A 16,552-nucleotide genomic window follows, 5' to 3' on the forward strand; every position below is an offset into this window, starting at 1 on the left:
AAAGTGGCCGTAGCTGTGAATGTGAGTGTGAATGGTTGTCTGTCTCTATGTGTCAGCCCTGTGCGACCCTTAACAGGATAAGCGGTTATGGAAAATGAATGTATTAATATAGAAAATCATCCTCTTCTATAAAGCGCTGCTGACGTGTATGTCGTATGTCACACCAAGAGGCGGACGCTGTTGTGTTACGTCATGCCCATCATGGCTCTTTGGCTTCCGGATGCTGTCTAAAATCACACACAGGGGTGGCATGTTGCCACCATTGTTTGGCTCTGTGTAAAAATGTATTTGCGGCATAAAGAAGGGACTTCGTAGCAGCTCTGCAGCGTGAGCTCGTATGTTCGTTTTCATCCATTTCCTCGTTTCCTTCCTTTCTCTTCCATTTTCTCCTCTCTACTCTTTTCATTTCCTTTCTTATTTCCTTTCATCTCTCCTCACACTCTAGCTCAGCTGACACACCTGGCTGACTTGACAAATGAAGACACCACACACCTGTCACTCCTACTTCTCCATCCCATACCCTCTTCCCTTCATCTCCCGCCCCCAGCGCTGCTCCATCCATCTGCTGACAAAATGGTGAAGGCGTGCGTCTGCAGCTCTGCCAGCAGCAGCAGCTCACGGCGAGAACAGCATTCATTTAGGCCCGAATTGTGTGAACATCAGCTTTTCCTTAAATGGGCAGAATAAATGGGAGCCTTGGGGGTGGCAAGGCAGTGGGGAGGGTGTGGTTGGCTTTCAGTGAGCGTGTGCAGTGACCCTGCCCTCAACACACACACACACGTACACACAAACACACAGCTCGACAGAATGACATATGAGGCAAGGCTGGGTGTAAACTGCCATCGTTCAGGGAATGGTAAATCCTGAATGGTGGGAAGAAAGACGACTGCAAAAGACATAATGCTCCATTTCCTCTAATAAGGTAGTAGATCAACTCTGCAAGCAGACTGAATGCGTTCAGTGGTGAGGAAGACTGAGAGGAAAGCAGCTCAAGATCACAGAGAAGACGCTCTCTGTGCTCTACGTTACCCAACAAGTCATCTAAAATAAACTACAAATACTGTACTTTGCATGTAACTGCCCTCCAAAATGACACATATAACCGTTTCCTAATCTGACACCCCTATCAGCAGGATGGCATCATTTGTGCCTTTTAAAACCAATACAAATCTCAGTTGTAAGAATCAATTTTTGACGTGACAATGCTGTGGTTTGGTTTTGGTTAGGTTTAAGGTTTAATGCCAGGACACCTAGGCAAGAGGCCTGCCACACAGCAGACCACTGCAACCAACAAACAACAAAACCGGTTGTTTTTTAGCGAGTCATCGCTGTGTTTCCATTGGCTTTTTAGCTACCAAATGTGGGTGTTTTCTAGTGACGTGTCTCTGTGTTTCACCTGTGATAGTGCTACAAAAAGTGGTTATTTTTTACTGAGACATCGCTACATTTCCAGTTGGGATAGTGCCATGAAAAGCAGTTGTCTTTTGACTGAGGCATTGTTATATCTCTAGTTTGCATGAAAAGTTACACAGGCAAATTGTTTGATATTACTTGTTGGTTGTTTGGGGAGTTCCCTTCCTGGTGAAGCAAAAGGTGTGGCTGAGGGCTGAGGATTCTTAAATCTTGGAGCCAACTTATTGGACCAAACCATGTGCTGCTATGTCATGGGGGATTTGGGTTTAGTTAGTTTTGCTTTGTGTTTAGTTGTAGTTACTGTCCATTTTGGTTACCCTTTGTGTATTATTTGGTTTGGCCAAGCCATGATGCTTTCTTGTGTGTGGTTTTGACAGGTCAGTTTGTTCAGCTGACACCTTGTTTAGTTATTATATTGAGGATGTTATGTCATGACCTTTTTTATAAGCCTAGTTGTTCATTTCTTGCTTTGTAATATTTCATGCATTTTTTGGGTAAATAAAAACCCACAGGTCTGTCAACAACTGATGCATCCTTGTTGCCTCACTGCTTGGTCCCTAACAAAGACATTGTAGTCATTTCACGTATTTCTGTGAGATCACATTGATTTAAGAGTATGGATAGTAAATGTCAGATGTCAAGACTTTCTATAAATTACACTAAACTGGGACATTGTTGTTATAAAGCATACTGTCTGACTGTGTTTTTTTTTTGTTGTCTCATCAGACCTCTTTTTATCGATGTCACTGCTTTCCTAGATATTAATTTAGTGACTGCAATGTTATTTTTTACTGATAGGAATCATGCCCAAAACGTCTAATCCCCACATGGACTTTCAGTCATGACTTTAAAGTGAGGGTGATGATAAAAGCAGCTGTAATGGGATCACAAATCACTTTACACACATATCAAAGACTTGTCTTGAGCCTGTTGGCTTTTGCCAGATCCAGCCAGGGAGGTCCTATTATTAGACATTAAGGCCGTGGCTGTGAAGGCACACTATCAGCTCCAAAATCAGGCCTTGACAGTTTCATAAGCACTTTTGTTTCCAGCCTGAGAAATGTATGCAGTTGCATGTGAGGATAGACGTACAGGAAGAGAGAAAAGACAGACATGGCGATAAACAGTGAAAGAGGAGGATAAGAGTTAAATGGAAATGCTTTAGACTGAACAGATGACGGAAACAAAGAGCGTTACCGAGGCTACTACAGATACAGTAGAGTATGAGAGGAGAGGAGTGGAGTGTGAGGAGGAGGAGGAGAAGGAGGAGGAGGAGGAGGAGGAGGAGGAGGAGAGAGCAGCGGGTTAGTCATCTAGTACTGAGAAACATGATTGAGATTATGCAGTGCATCCTCCCTTCCGGTAAAAAGTGCAGTGTCAGCTTGATGCAGTAAGCAAGCGAGATCAGTGTGAATCTGAGCATGTGTGTCCGTATGTGTGTGTTAGTGGTAAACTGTAAGTCATAAACTAACTCAAACCACACAAGGTACCAAACAGTTAAAAAAAACAGAGGAAATGGCTGCAACTGGATTACTACAACGCTCATATTAAACATGTGCATGTTAAGAATAGTTATATAATGTGTAATGATACTATACACTATAATTTAGCACTATATTGTGTGTGGTTCTGTGCTGTTTGTGTACTTTTTGTCAAACTATAAAGACTATAGAAGGGATTCTGATGTAGTGTGTGGCTTGAAGTATAGCTCAGTCCCTTATCTTTGCTTTTCAAATATGAAATATTTCTACATACAGTTGCCTTTCTGGGTCATTCTGAAAATATTATATTGTGTGTGAGTGTGTGAGTGTGTGTTTGTGTGTACTAGGACCCAGCGCCTGCTTGCTATCCACTGGGAGGCAGTGCTCCTCTACAAAGGAGACAGATTGTCAGCGGTTTGTTCAGTTTCTGGAAGCCATCTGGAGCTGACATTAAACACACATAAACAAACACTCAGCCATTAACAAGCTATAGCACCAGCAGCGGCAGGCCAGCTTGACAGAGAGTGCTATGAAATACACATCAGTTTCTTCCACACACTTCAGAGCTAGCTCAGGCTTTCTATCCTCACAGACTGAAATAGATTTAAACTTGAATCTGCTGGCATTTAATGATGTGCTCTGTTTACAAGGAAATCCAATAAGTGGCCTTTAGTTCCCAACACTGATAATATAAGCATTGAATGATGAAATTAAGTTGATTTGATCCTTTGATTTTAAGTTTAAGAAACCTGCTTGGGTATGAGTTCAAACATAAAGTTAAGGACTGTGTATCATGTTTTAAGAGCAAACCATGATATTAAGGCCAAAAAACATGTTTCCCTTCATTCTTTTGAAAACGAGAAATCATGTATAGGTATGGCAACATACTAGAGCAGTGCCAACCACACACAAGCATTATCCATCGCTGGAGGAAGCCATGGCAATGGTTAAGAAGTAACGTTACCCACACAACAGGATGAAACCCCAAAAGCTCTGGCTAAAATGTTTCGACTTGACATGTCGTGACTGATAAGACCCAGTCGTGAAGTAAACACAAGGGTCTGTGTCATCGTTTCAAAAGTCTCTGTTCTCGCCCATCCAAACTAAACACAGCCCCCGATTTTTTTAAACTAAAAGGGGGTCAGCAGTGTTTCCAGGGTCTCCAGTTTAGGGCTTCCAAAGTGCCATGGCAGTGTGGACACTAGGCATAAATGTAAAATGAAAACACATCAGTGTGGATGTAGCCTTATAAGATTTCATGTGACAAATAAATTGACTCATTGATTGATATTTACCATTAACTGTTGCTGTTATTTGCTTTTAGTTGGTAAAAGTTCTTGTTTCTTCTAATGAATTAAGTCTGTCTGTAAGTCTGCCTATTGAAGGAAACTCCAGCCAAATATTGCTGTTACAAACCAAACCTCTGGTAAAAAGAAATCAGATTATAGGTAGAGTGGTTCTCCGGGAAAACATAACTAGCTGCTAGCTAGTCAGAGTAAGGGGCTTTTTTTTTTATTCCTGTGTGTGTTATCTGAAAGGGAATATTACCTGGTCGAGAACAGGTTTTCAGGACCTTAAGCATCTTATTAAGAGGATTACAAAATATGGAAGCAGCAGGAGAACAGTAAAATTGGGCTTGCTTTGCAGAATAAACATAGCTACCCAAGGAACTTAAGGAGAACAGGTATGTTCCCGGTCAAATCATCACCTGTGTTAAACTGTGTGAATCTCTGGTTTTGCATCTGTCCAAAGAAGTTGTTACCACACCTAAAACGTCACTGCCTTCAGTTGTATACCACAAGCAGAACACCAAAAGTTTGTATGAAGGACAAAAGTCAGCTTTTCTATTTTCTATCTGTATACATAAGCACAGTCAAACAATGAATCCTCTTACTGACCCAAACTAAAACTGCCTTTCTCTTCACCATCCCTGACTTTGACAGGCCTCAGCAGTAACAACACGTTGGTGACATCTTGCAGTGACCAAGCATTAAAGGGAAGTGGACAAAGTGGAACATATACCTGGGCCCCTCCCGTCTCCCCATGGCAAGGCTGGTCTGGTCTCAAACACACAGGCAGGGAAAGCATGCACAGGCATGAGTGTGCATTCATTATACATTCGGATAAATGGTCTGTAGGGTAGGGTGCTCTCTTATATGCATGCCATCTCCATCTGAAATTCCAATGTCCTGTCCCCATTTTTGTCAAGGATTTAAACCAGTATCCACCGGCCCCCTTTTAGCACAGCCATGCCTACAGCCATAGGAAGAGGGGTCAGGATGGGTCAGAGGGGTCAGACGCCCTATATATGGTTCATGCTCACTCCGCTAACCCGCTGATTTTCAGGGTCTGCATTCATTCTCAGAATTAGAGTACTGATGCAGGATCACCAGCCGGCTGCCCTGGGACCGCTTAACTACAGTGATCTGTGAGGCGGAAACTGAGAGTGGGTCTGAATTCCTGTTCTGATGCTGTGAATGAGCACAGACCCAAGTGTGAAGGGGGAGACATTAGTAGTGACCCATGCAGCAAAATCCATCACCCAACAAGCCTTACCCTGTCCTTCACTATGAGACACTTTGCAAGGGGAGGAGACAGACAACGGACACAGAGTTAGTCAGGGTTTTACACTGAAGAGAAAATCCTCTGAGGACACAATAGCTCCACCCCACACAGTACAGTAAACGCTCTGAGAATCAGAGTTAACAAAAACCATGACCTATCAGGGACTCCCTCTGTTCAGTTAAGTCAGTAATCCATAAGTGGATTTGTACACACACACACTGGCTCCGTTCCAATCCGATAGCTTGCTCTCTTGCATCTGATATTGTTGGTTTTCCACCCTTTCTCTTTTAGCTGGGAAATTACAGCTCTGGCCAATATGGAGGAAACTAAATTTTCTACATCACCTTTCCGGGATAGATGTCAACGTGCTGTAAACACACAAGAGATCTCAGCTCCAGATTTGAATACAGCCAGCGTTTTTACCTTTGGGGTGTCACAAACATCACATACACAGCAAAGAGAGAACACAAAAAAAAAAGATGCTAACCACTTTGTCCTCCTTTGTGGCATGCAGTCCAGGTAGCAGTGAGCATTGAGAGAAGTGACGGTGGAAGTGGAGCAGGAGAGGAAAGGAGAGGAAGGAATGAAGGAACATAAAAGATATATAAGGATAGAGGTGTCGAGAGGGTGAGTTTGTGAAATGGGACAGATTGTGGGGGAACAAGGAGAAAAGAACAAAGGAGAAAAGAGGGGAAAGAGGATGTGGTGCAAACAGTTGTTAATTACATTGTGCAGAATCGATACTTCATATTCAGTGACAGAGTGCAAGGCGGTGGGGACGACAGTATGTTAATGTATGTGACATGTTAGGCTGCAGCGACATGCATGACTCAGCTTGGCATGACCTTGGCGTGACTCATGACCTGTGATAACGTCGGGATGTGTCACAGCTCTTCGGCACAAGGAGGAAACTGGGACACCAAAAGCAACACGGAGCACACTTTTCCCCTTTCCTTCACTAAATCTCTGTCTATACACTGCAATAGAAATCTATCCAGGTCTTTTCGTATATTGCTGCGCAGAAGGAAGTGTGCATCTACTCATGGACGAGAAGCTTGTGTTTGTGACAACATGATGTAAACGTTAATGGCGTCCTGCAGGGCTGAGCTGTGACGTCAGTTAGCTAAGTGGTGCTAAGTGAGCAGTAGATGCACGCTTCCTTCTGTGTGGTGACACGTTTGGCTGAAAGAAAATAGTTCCTACATGAAACTGCTCACAACAAAGTCTGTGCATTATCTTGAGCAACCAGATCATGATTTCTGAAAACAGACATTTCTGCTGCATTTTTCAAATGTGTTTTTTGGCACTTTGAGCACCACAAGCCGAATGCCATCTAGTTCCATTATAGTGGAGAGAAGACAGACATCTCTAAGGCGTATATGTCCTACACTCTGCAACTCACACCAAAACAATCTAGACTGATAAATAGCACTACAAGTTGGAGGAAAATATGCAGTTTTTGATTTTGGGGTGTACTGTCCCTTTAATGAAAGCTGTGCATAACTGTAAACACAGTGTGATGAATTAGTGAATCCATTATTGCCAGTCCCTCTTCAATAATACAGTATGTTCATTATAATGTCAAGCAGGGGCGAAGCTTTGTGGCCTAATCAGTGTTTGGATGGCATTTACACAGCGTGTTGCTGTGATGCCTTCTGCAGGGCACAGGGCAGCACTGCACAGCTCTGCCATTAGGAATTGATGAGTTATTACAGTAAGCTGCTTAGACACATATACAGGTTTATTGCCACATATTTCTGGCCAATAATTTTTAGTTTTTACGGGTTTACAGAGCCCTTATAGCGCTACAGTGATTTGTAAAATGTAATCTGAGAACTGATATTGAAGTATCTTTTAAAACTGATTTGAACTGAGCCTTATATTTAGACAGGCATTCATTGGAGTTCAGCCTATCTAACAGGCTCAAATAAGGTTTGTAAAATGATGTTACTAAATCTTTTTAAAGTCTCAAGTTGCATGAGGTCCTTTGTGAACCTTTTTGTAAAATTTATCCGGGTTACACAAAGCAAAATTTAAAAAAAAAAAAAAAAAGGCGATGACTTCAGAGTCACCTCTCATGAGTTTTCTAAAATGATTACAAAAGGTGGCAACATTCTCTCATCTTATTATTTCTACACAAGAAATCTTGAAATCTTTTTGACCTTTGTTTGTTTTGGTACTTGTTGTGGGAGTGTGGTACCATTACCAAATGACAGGATGTGTGTCCACATAGCATTTTTTTTTTTCTGAGCCCCAGCGTGTTTTTTAAATTGTGCCCAATAAACAAAGAGCGTATGTGGCTGCCTCTAGAAAAGGTGCTGCACCCATCGTCTTTTTTAAGAGAGCTCCGCCTTTTGCATGCTGCACCCCGAGCACTTATAGTTGAAAATCTCTGATCTTTTCAGAAAGGTGTCATGGTGGCGTCATCACTGTCACTCCTTTCCCAGCAACCAATCATATGGGGCTGGAGTCGTCGCCTTCATAACCAAGATGGCGAAGAATCTTGTTCTGGCTGTGTCTATCTGAGCTATATCATATATCGGACAAAAAATTAACAAGAAAACCCTGATTTAGGGAGGAAGACCAGAATATCGCTGGCGACTGTTTATCAGCATACTGATACAGTGATATTTTGTCCAAGTTTGTTAGCTGTGTAGTCAAACCCCTGTTTATGTAGCATCATCAAAAAAGTGCTGTTTATGAAGCGCTTCCCAGTGTCCCTCCACCACTTTTCTGTCAAAGAAAGATGCTATGTGGATACAGCTCATCCTGGTTACTTAGTTCTTTATCTCATTAGTGTTTATAGGGACTATTTCTTTGGCTGAATAAGACAGGCATCTCAAAACCTGTGCAGATTATAGCTAAACTCTCTGCATGGCTCGATATTACTAGGGGTATTTGTTTTAGTGTAGATAGGTTTATGTTCAAATATTTAAAAGCCTTTGTAGTTCTGCCTTCCCTCCTCACCAGCTGTATGTAGCCCATTCATACACCACATGGATCCAGCTGATGAGGCAAACATACAGTGTATTTATACTCCTGAACAACAGCACACAGTATATTTTAATACACTGTTAATGTCTTTTCTAAAAGGCAAACTGCTAACTAGAGGAAAACACAGTGTGCTGCTGATGTGGGCTAAATAAGCACACTGTAGGCAGGAGAAGGTTTTTATGTAATGAAACAAAGCTAACACTTTCCTAACCCTGTTATTCTGCTTGGCCGGCCTGGACGACCCGGGACAGAGGCGAGCGCCGCAGAGACCAAAAGAGCTTCACTTCCCTCCCACACATTATACACACAAAAAAAACTCTCACTCACGGAAAAGAAACGGGAGACCATTTACATGTTGTGTTCTCTTATCCCAGGAAGGATTTATGAATTAAACTGCTCAGTGAGTGTAGAAACTCAGATCTGTTTGGGTTTGAGTGATGCATTAAATCTTAAATGGACCTTTGATAATTTCTAAAAGTAATATTTTCACAGTTTAGTTACATCTCCATGCTGTAAGTGGAGACAATGGAATTATATAACGTAAAGCAGGGGTGTGGACTCGAGTCACAAAATTGATGACTTTAAACTCGACTTCACAAAATCAAAAATGACTTGCATCTCAACTTTAACACCAGTGACACGTGACTGCACTTGGACTTGAGTCTTTTGGCTTGAAATACTTGAAACCCTGGCCTTAGCTGAAAGTTTAACCAGTATGTTATTTAAAAAGTGCCACAAACCAGTTCATTTCCCTTCATTTCCTGAATCGGCTAACCTTAACACGATTCTTTCCCAGTCAACACTTCCAGATACACTTTGCTTGGACCTGTCTGACAGCGTTAAGTCAAGTTGCAGGAAAGAATCATGATGAACTAACATGACATTACTGAGTGCCAGTTGGAAAAAAAGACTACCAAAGATAATTTTGTTTGCATACAAAAACTACGCAGCGATCAACAGAAAACGAATTGCAGTAGGCAAAACCTGAGGGTTAAAAATAAAAGACAGTGAAACAACAACTTCTAAGAAACTTGTTTGAACTGATAAATACAAATGTTTAAAAACATTCAGGATTAGGGTTGTAAATATAGTGTATTATTACCGTAAGACTTCAGTTAATAGCACAGGCTATTATTTGCTTAAATCACTGAAATCAGCAGCCCTATATTTAGGACAGGCCTTTAATTTCTTTCACACAAAACTGTTGCTCAGCAAGATGGGAAATACAATTTTATTTATGTGTTTATTTAAACCAGTATTAATATTACTTGTTTAAAAATTAGGCTTCCGATAATATATCAGTTATGAATCATTCATTTGAGCTTCGACACACAGCACATCAGAGAGAGAGACAGAGTTGTGGCACTCAAGGATTATGGCACCCCGCATACTGACACAACACCACTTTATCCTCAAAACAATACTCATAACTTGGATTAATTTTTATGAAAAACCTTTTTGATTCTTTTGATCTGAGGACCCTTACGGACTAAAGAAGGGTAATCAAGGAATGGACACTTAATTTGAGGTAGCCAACACCCTGCTTTTATAAATCCGAGGAACTTCTATATTAAAGATGAACTGCTTGGCGACCAGACCAGACGTCTAATTGAGACAGGCGAGTATTTGTCAAAATGTGTAGCCACACTGGGCTAGTAAAAGGGACCATTTAATTGGGACTAGGCTTTTGACGGAAATTTTACAACACTTGTTAAAATGGCATTACACTTGGTAAAGAGAGTGTCATGACTTGTTTAGGACTTTAAACTCTGAGTTTAAGACTTGGGACTTGACTTGGGATTTGAGTGCCAAGGCTTGAGACTTACTTGTGAATTGCAAAAACAATGACCCTGTCTCACCTCTGACGTAAAGGAACCAGGCATTGAATATGTTTTATGTCTTAACCCACTTAATTTGACAGGACACAAATGTATTTATGGATTAATTGATTCATTATGTCAAAGTGACACTTGTGCAGACTAACAGATGACGCACTCTCACATGAACACATACAAAAAAATCCATCCATGATACACATTAAACAATGATAACACATATGTACATTACATCTGCACTTCATCTACTATTCTTTTGACTGAGCTAAATTATTTAGGCCCCTGAATTTCCACTTATAAGTGACGCCAAGTATTTCAAGGAATTAAATTCCATATTAAAACACTTATTATTTTATTGTATAAAAGGCTGTATTGATTGATGTTATTTTAAGTGCATTTCCCCTTCAAATAAACCCTTAACTTTATTTGTTTTATTTATAGGTTGCATCCACATCATGATGGTCTCATCTCTGTACTTCCATTAACAGCCTGTCTGCTATGACAGTAATATCAATGGCTGCACCAACAGGGATACTATCTTTATCTGCTCTTCTCACTGGTCTGTGAGCTCTACATACGTGTGCTGCCAGTGTGAGCTCAGGCCCAGCTGGGCGAGGCGGATCCTGAACAGATTGGAGACCAGCAGGCCAAGGGTGGAGGGCCCACAGTCAGGTAAGATACCCAGGAGGAGGTCCTCTCTCTTGGGCTGGAGCCCGCAGAATGCTTGGCTAAAAGAGGGCCGGATCTTAAAATAGTACAAACATGTTTGGTTCATAGATAGACGCCACACTGATCCAAACTGGATCAAATGAATGGTTATAATTTGGTGATTTGGTGTGGACCTTTGTTTTATAATAATGAGGCCTCCAGAGCCTCAGAGGTAGCACTGCTCAGCATCTACAGTGCATTGTGGGTTTGTTTTATTTGTTTTGTTTTATTTAGTCATGATGTGTTATATATATTTTCCTCTTCATCAGGTCTAACTCTTTGGCTAATGAACATACCTAATTAGCAGATCTTAGCATGCATACCTGCAAAACTAAAATAAATAACATTGTAAACAATATCTGCATCATCATCAGCATGTTACTATTTTCATTGTGAGCTTGTTAGCTTGCTGACATTGGTATTTAACTCAAAGCACTGCTGTGCCTATGTACTGCCTCACTCATTAGCACTGCTAATATGGTTGTAGGCCCTTGTAAACCAGCCCAGTAGCCAGAAGAAAATGTTGGCATTGTACATTTCTGCAAACCACGAAAACATCACACTTGTACGTTTCATATGTATCATATTAACAATTCTAAAGTGATGTAGTGTATGAGCTTTTTTGTCACCGAGGAGACCACGGCAGACCAATGTCTGGAGCGATGAACAACAAAATTGGATGTTTTTAGGCAACCCTTTGCAGCAATCCCACCGGTGCTTGTGACACAGAACCTGGGTGTTTTTTTACCAAACCTGAGCTTTTTTAGTAGCACACTGTGGCGTTTCCCAGCAGCGTTTGAGCCACCAAAACTTGGCATTTTTCACTGACACATTGCAACATTTACCAGCAGCATTTGAGACATTTCCCAGTGGCATATGACAACAAACCTGGATGTTTTTAGGAAGACATTGCAGAATTTACAATCAGTGTTTGAGCAACTAAAGCTGGTCGTATTTCATTGACCGTTCCCTGCTTTAATAGCAGCTTTTGTGCCATGAAACATGAGTGTTTAAAGCCAAAACATCATCTTTTCCTAACTGTAACCAAGTGGTTTTTGTGCTTAAACCTACCCACACATTAACCACAGCATTGTTGAGAAATGTAAATGTAAAAATGTGGTTTGCAGAAACATAAAATGCAAACATTTCTTTCTGGAGACTGGGATGTGTCACAGTTGTTGCTGCCACTTATCATGGTGTTATTTAATCAGCAGTTTAAAAAAAATGTTTAATGGCAACCAATGCACAAATCAAAATGAAATATTTACTTCCTGTAGGCTTAAATGATGGCTCCACTGTTTGTCCATATTGGTATGTTTTAAAACTAAAACAATTAGACTCCAGTAGTGAGGTAAGGTGTTTACATTTGCCATCGGGAACCAATGTAAGCGCAGTAGCTACAGTTACTTGCGACAAAATCAAACAGCTAATCTTGCAACAAACGTTAAGTTTGTAGTTTTCTGTTTTTGGGGGAATAGAAAAAAACTACATGTTTAGTACAAACTGAGTAGAGAGACAGCAAAGAAGAGGATAATGCTGCCAGAAGGTTTTTTTTTTTTAAATTTAATTTAGACAGTTTTTTGCTGTGCTATTGGAATCCATCCGATACTACAGCTGTCGTCCTCCACTACCAACCTATCTGAACCTTGTTACCCTCCTTCTCTCACTTTGTTCAGACATGTTGCTTGAGTAGGTAAGTACTGTGACTGTCCGACATGCTTGCTCGATGGCTGCAGTGCAGTCACAGGAGACACAGGACAACACAGATGCTGTAACTGGTGTGCTTTCATGTTCAAGTGAGCTACAGAAACATTTCCACAACACTACAGTATCGGACTTGAAATGAGCCTTGAAGGGCCTATCACTGGTGCCAAGCCATTCTTCCCATACACTTTGGCCTCTGCAAAGTGTGACCAGGAAGCAACAAAGCAGACAGTTACAGACACAGAAGCAGAAGGACCAACTGTACATCAGCTACAGCAGGAATGAGGTGAGTGTGAGAGGGAGAAAGAAAAAGGTGGAGGCCATGGGTGAGGTTTCTCACATTGTTGGAGCGCAGAGAGACCCGCCCTCCACAGCGAGCGCAGAATTTGGTCTGGCAGTAGGAGCAGAGGTGGCCACAGCCATCAGCAAACTTGGTCTTGCGGCAGATGCCACAGGTGGGCGCGTCGTCCTTCTGCTGGGTCTGTTGACGCCGCGTCTCCGCCCCGATGCGACGCACCTCCTGTTTGTAGCTCTCAAACTGCTGGTGCAGTGTTCTGAGAGGAGAGAGGAGGGAAAAGTTGCCCATTAGTGCTACATTACTCATTCACAAACTCTTTGCACTTGATACACTTTACCCTTCAGTGCCATTCACACAGACCTTCCTGTCTAAATATCCAGCTACATTCACAAAAACAAAACCAGAAAAGAGCGTGGGGGAATTTTCTGAATAACTGAATAATTTTTTAAAATAAATAAATCTTGCAGGAACAAAAGCGGTGCTGTGCATGCACATGTTTGAGAACAACATCTCAGTTTCAGCAAAATAACTGGCAATTAGAGCACGGCTTGAAAGGTGCCTTTCAGAAAAAAAATCATACATGCAATTAAATGAAACTTCAGCTCAGTTTTGCTCTCTGTGGCTCACAGCCTTTTCCCCTCCCTGCCTCCTGGGATGCCTACGATGGAAATAACCCGAGTGTGAATTGCAAATCAGGCCATGTGAAAACACCCACAATGTTGTCTCAACAGAACTGTCAAAGGAATACTGCATTAGCATACCATGGCTCTCATATAGGGGACCCAAACAGGCGCTTTAATTACCTCACTGACTGAGAGAGATAGAGAAGAAGGAGATGGCTTCATTCACAGTTTTGCAGCCAATTTGCCTATTTGTGGAAGCAGACAAACTCTAGCTAAGTCCCTGGCAGCACACTGACTTTACAGTCGTGTCTGTGAGTTATTTGTTGAAAGAAATTCATCAAGACAATGCGGTGCACTGGCATTCACACTTTTGCTGAGGTAAAACCTAGAAATAAATCTTTTAACCCTAAAAATAAAGTTGTATAGGTGGAAGACAGACTAGACAGACAGGACAATGAAGCCCTCCTGATGAATGTCTCAGAGTGAGAAAGTGGGCAAAATACCTATAAATAAATAGATATAAATAGATATAAATAGATACTAAATAGATATAAATGTTATAGAACAGCTGATTTAATACTGATTAATCATCAAGTCTGTAAAATAACAGAAAATAGTGACCACTGGCTCCTACAGGTAGAGGAAAGTTAGATTTAAGACTTTTTTAATGCCACTGTGGACAAAATTTTAGACCAATTTTACATAACTAACTGAAGAATGAACATCAGTTTAAGGATAAAGGACAATTCTGCCCAAATATGTATTGTAACATAAAAACATAAAACATGACTTTTTGTCTCGTGGTGCACATGAGGGTAGAACAGAACTGGGAAAAAATTGGCACTTGTTGGTGGATGTTGTTGCCAAATTTGTTATCGTCACTCTGTATTTGTGATTCAACTACCTTGATTCCCGTCATGCTAAGTTTGAAAAACCTTTTTTTAAAATATGCAGAACCTTGTATGCATCGCCTTGTATCGATTTCAACCATGCTGCAAAATCTTGGTGAACCATGAAATAGCCAATTTGTATTGAATTTGCACTTGCGTTTGTCATCAAGGGTGCAGTGGGTGTTTCTAAAAGTCAAGGAAGGATCCTTAAATGGCTGAATTTCAAGGATGCTACGTCATCAAATCCCAAGAACTGTTCCAGTGTCAAGTATCCTTCAAATTCTGCCGAGGACTGAGGCCTTCATTCAGAGAATTTTCAAGGATGCATGTGTGTATCCACAGCAGGTGTTATTTATTTGGTGTTTTTATCATACAAACATAAAAAAATACTGACAGAAACCTCGTAATTTACACTTTCCAGTGTGTCCACTGCCCAAAAAGTGAGATTTTTTTAGATGCCACGTTTAAGATAAAACATAAAAGTTTTCAAATTAATTGTTTACAGCGCTGATAGAGCGCTAAGTGCCACAAAAGTTTCATTTAGCCTACCTGTTTGCTTTTTTTTAATACAATCCAGAACTGTATTCTCCCTAAAAGTCATGTGACTCTGAAAATACTGCTACATTTGTTCAAATTGTACAACAACATTAGAGAGTGCCAAAATTATCACAGTATCCTGAAACCCCCTCAGTCTGCTGAGGGTTAATGACACACACCTGGGGACACTCGTTAGTTTGTTATGTGTGTTCACTGACTGCTAGGAAGGACTCTTGCCTTTACTCTGTAGGATCCGTCCTACCAAGGATATTATTTATTGTGAAATTTTAAAATACAACATTAGAAAATGATTCATAAAATCCCACTACCCCTTTTTTTTAGCATTTTTGAATGATTTATTTAAGGCATTTTAATACATTTAATATATTTAAATTGTCTGGTTCTAGTGCACAGGCTGAGCTGGGGGAAAAAAGCTTTTATGTGTTCTGCTACACTCACTTGGAATAACCTGTGAAAAGAGTTGAAACTACGTGAGTTGGTTCTCTGCCTGATTTAAGTACAAGGGTGAATGAATCAGTTGGTTCTTGTCATCGTGCATAAGTATATCTTTTATGCTTATTGTGTGGTTGTTTGGCGGAAACCTTTTTGTGTGCTGCTGTCTTGGCCAGGTCTCCCTTGAAAAGGAGACTGTAGATCTCAGCAGGACTTACCTGGTTAAAATGGGTTAAAAAAATAAATACTAATTCAGGCCCTACTATCAGATCAATAAATTCAAGGACTTTCAAGACTCTTTAAGGAACGACGGAAACCCTGTAACAAAAGGTCACCAAAGTAACATTCAAATTCCTTGTGTGGTCCAACAATCAGATGCAAAAATGCCCAAAGACATTCTCTTTACACTGACGTCCAATCACCTGGATCTATTGAAAGCAGACATGTCCTCCTGTCTGTAGTGCTCAGCTGCTGGGTAGGAAACAGGTAGAAGACATAACACCTGATCTGTTGTCACCAGCTTTTCAGGGTAGAAAAAATCAAACCGATAACAATCCTCCACCATGACCTCTCCAAAGAAGTCCAGGAACGATGCTGTGTTTTTACAGAATACAAAAAAGGTTTGTCTTTGTCGGTCTTTGCTGAAGAAACAAGCTGTCCAAACAAAACGAGGCAAACAGTGTCCCTGAGAAAATATTTCATAAAGTGCAGAGCAGAAACTTTCCAAGTCCAGGAAATGAGTTGACAGAAGCCAATAGCACATTCCTCCTCACCCGTGCCTTTGTGGCAGTCTCTCAATAGTGCTAGAGCGGAGACAGCAGGCTGCCACGATACAGAGCGAACAGGGACAGGGAGGTGACTGGTGGACTGGGACACATTTGGCCAATCAGCTGACATGGGGAATGGTTGGAACAGGGACACGGATTTTGTGACGTAGACTGTTGAATGAAACGTCTAAAAAATTGTAAGCATTAAAAAACTCATCAATGTCAAATTTAGAAAATGAAACGTGCTTTGTAGCACAGAGCCGAGCACCTTCAGGCTGATATTT

General features: G+C 41.1%; 1 protein-coding gene across 19 annotated transcripts in view; it reads right to left on the reverse strand.

The window, feature by feature from the left end:
* rims1b (regulating synaptic membrane exocytosis 1b) overlaps window positions 1–16,552 on the reverse strand; it is a 91,308-nt gene that overhangs the window by 53,343 nt on the left and 21,413 nt on the right. For 10 of the 19 annotated variants that reach the window (XM_078166303.1, XM_078166298.1, XM_078166300.1 and 7 more), the window contains exons 1-3: window positions 15,924–16,345; window positions 13,041–13,254; window positions 5,451–5,471 (exon numbers count right to left, since the gene is read on the reverse strand). In XM_078166303.1, the coding sequence (XP_078022429.1) occupies window positions 5,451–5,471; window positions 13,041–13,254; window positions 15,924–16,264 (576 nt within the window). In that variant the 5' untranslated portion in view covers window positions 16,265–16,345. Of the gene's footprint in view, window positions 1–5,450; window positions 5,472–13,040; window positions 13,255–15,923; window positions 16,346–16,552 lie in introns of those variants that run through there. The other 9 variants (XM_078166304.1, XM_078166294.1, XM_078166306.1 and 6 more) reach the window with 3 other exon arrangements.

This window comes from Epinephelus lanceolatus, chromosome 3, assembly GCF_041903045.1.
Source record: "Epinephelus lanceolatus isolate andai-2023 chromosome 3, ASM4190304v1, whole genome shotgun sequence".
Lineage (NCBI taxonomy): Eukaryota > Metazoa > Chordata > Actinopteri > Perciformes > Serranidae > Epinephelus > Epinephelus lanceolatus.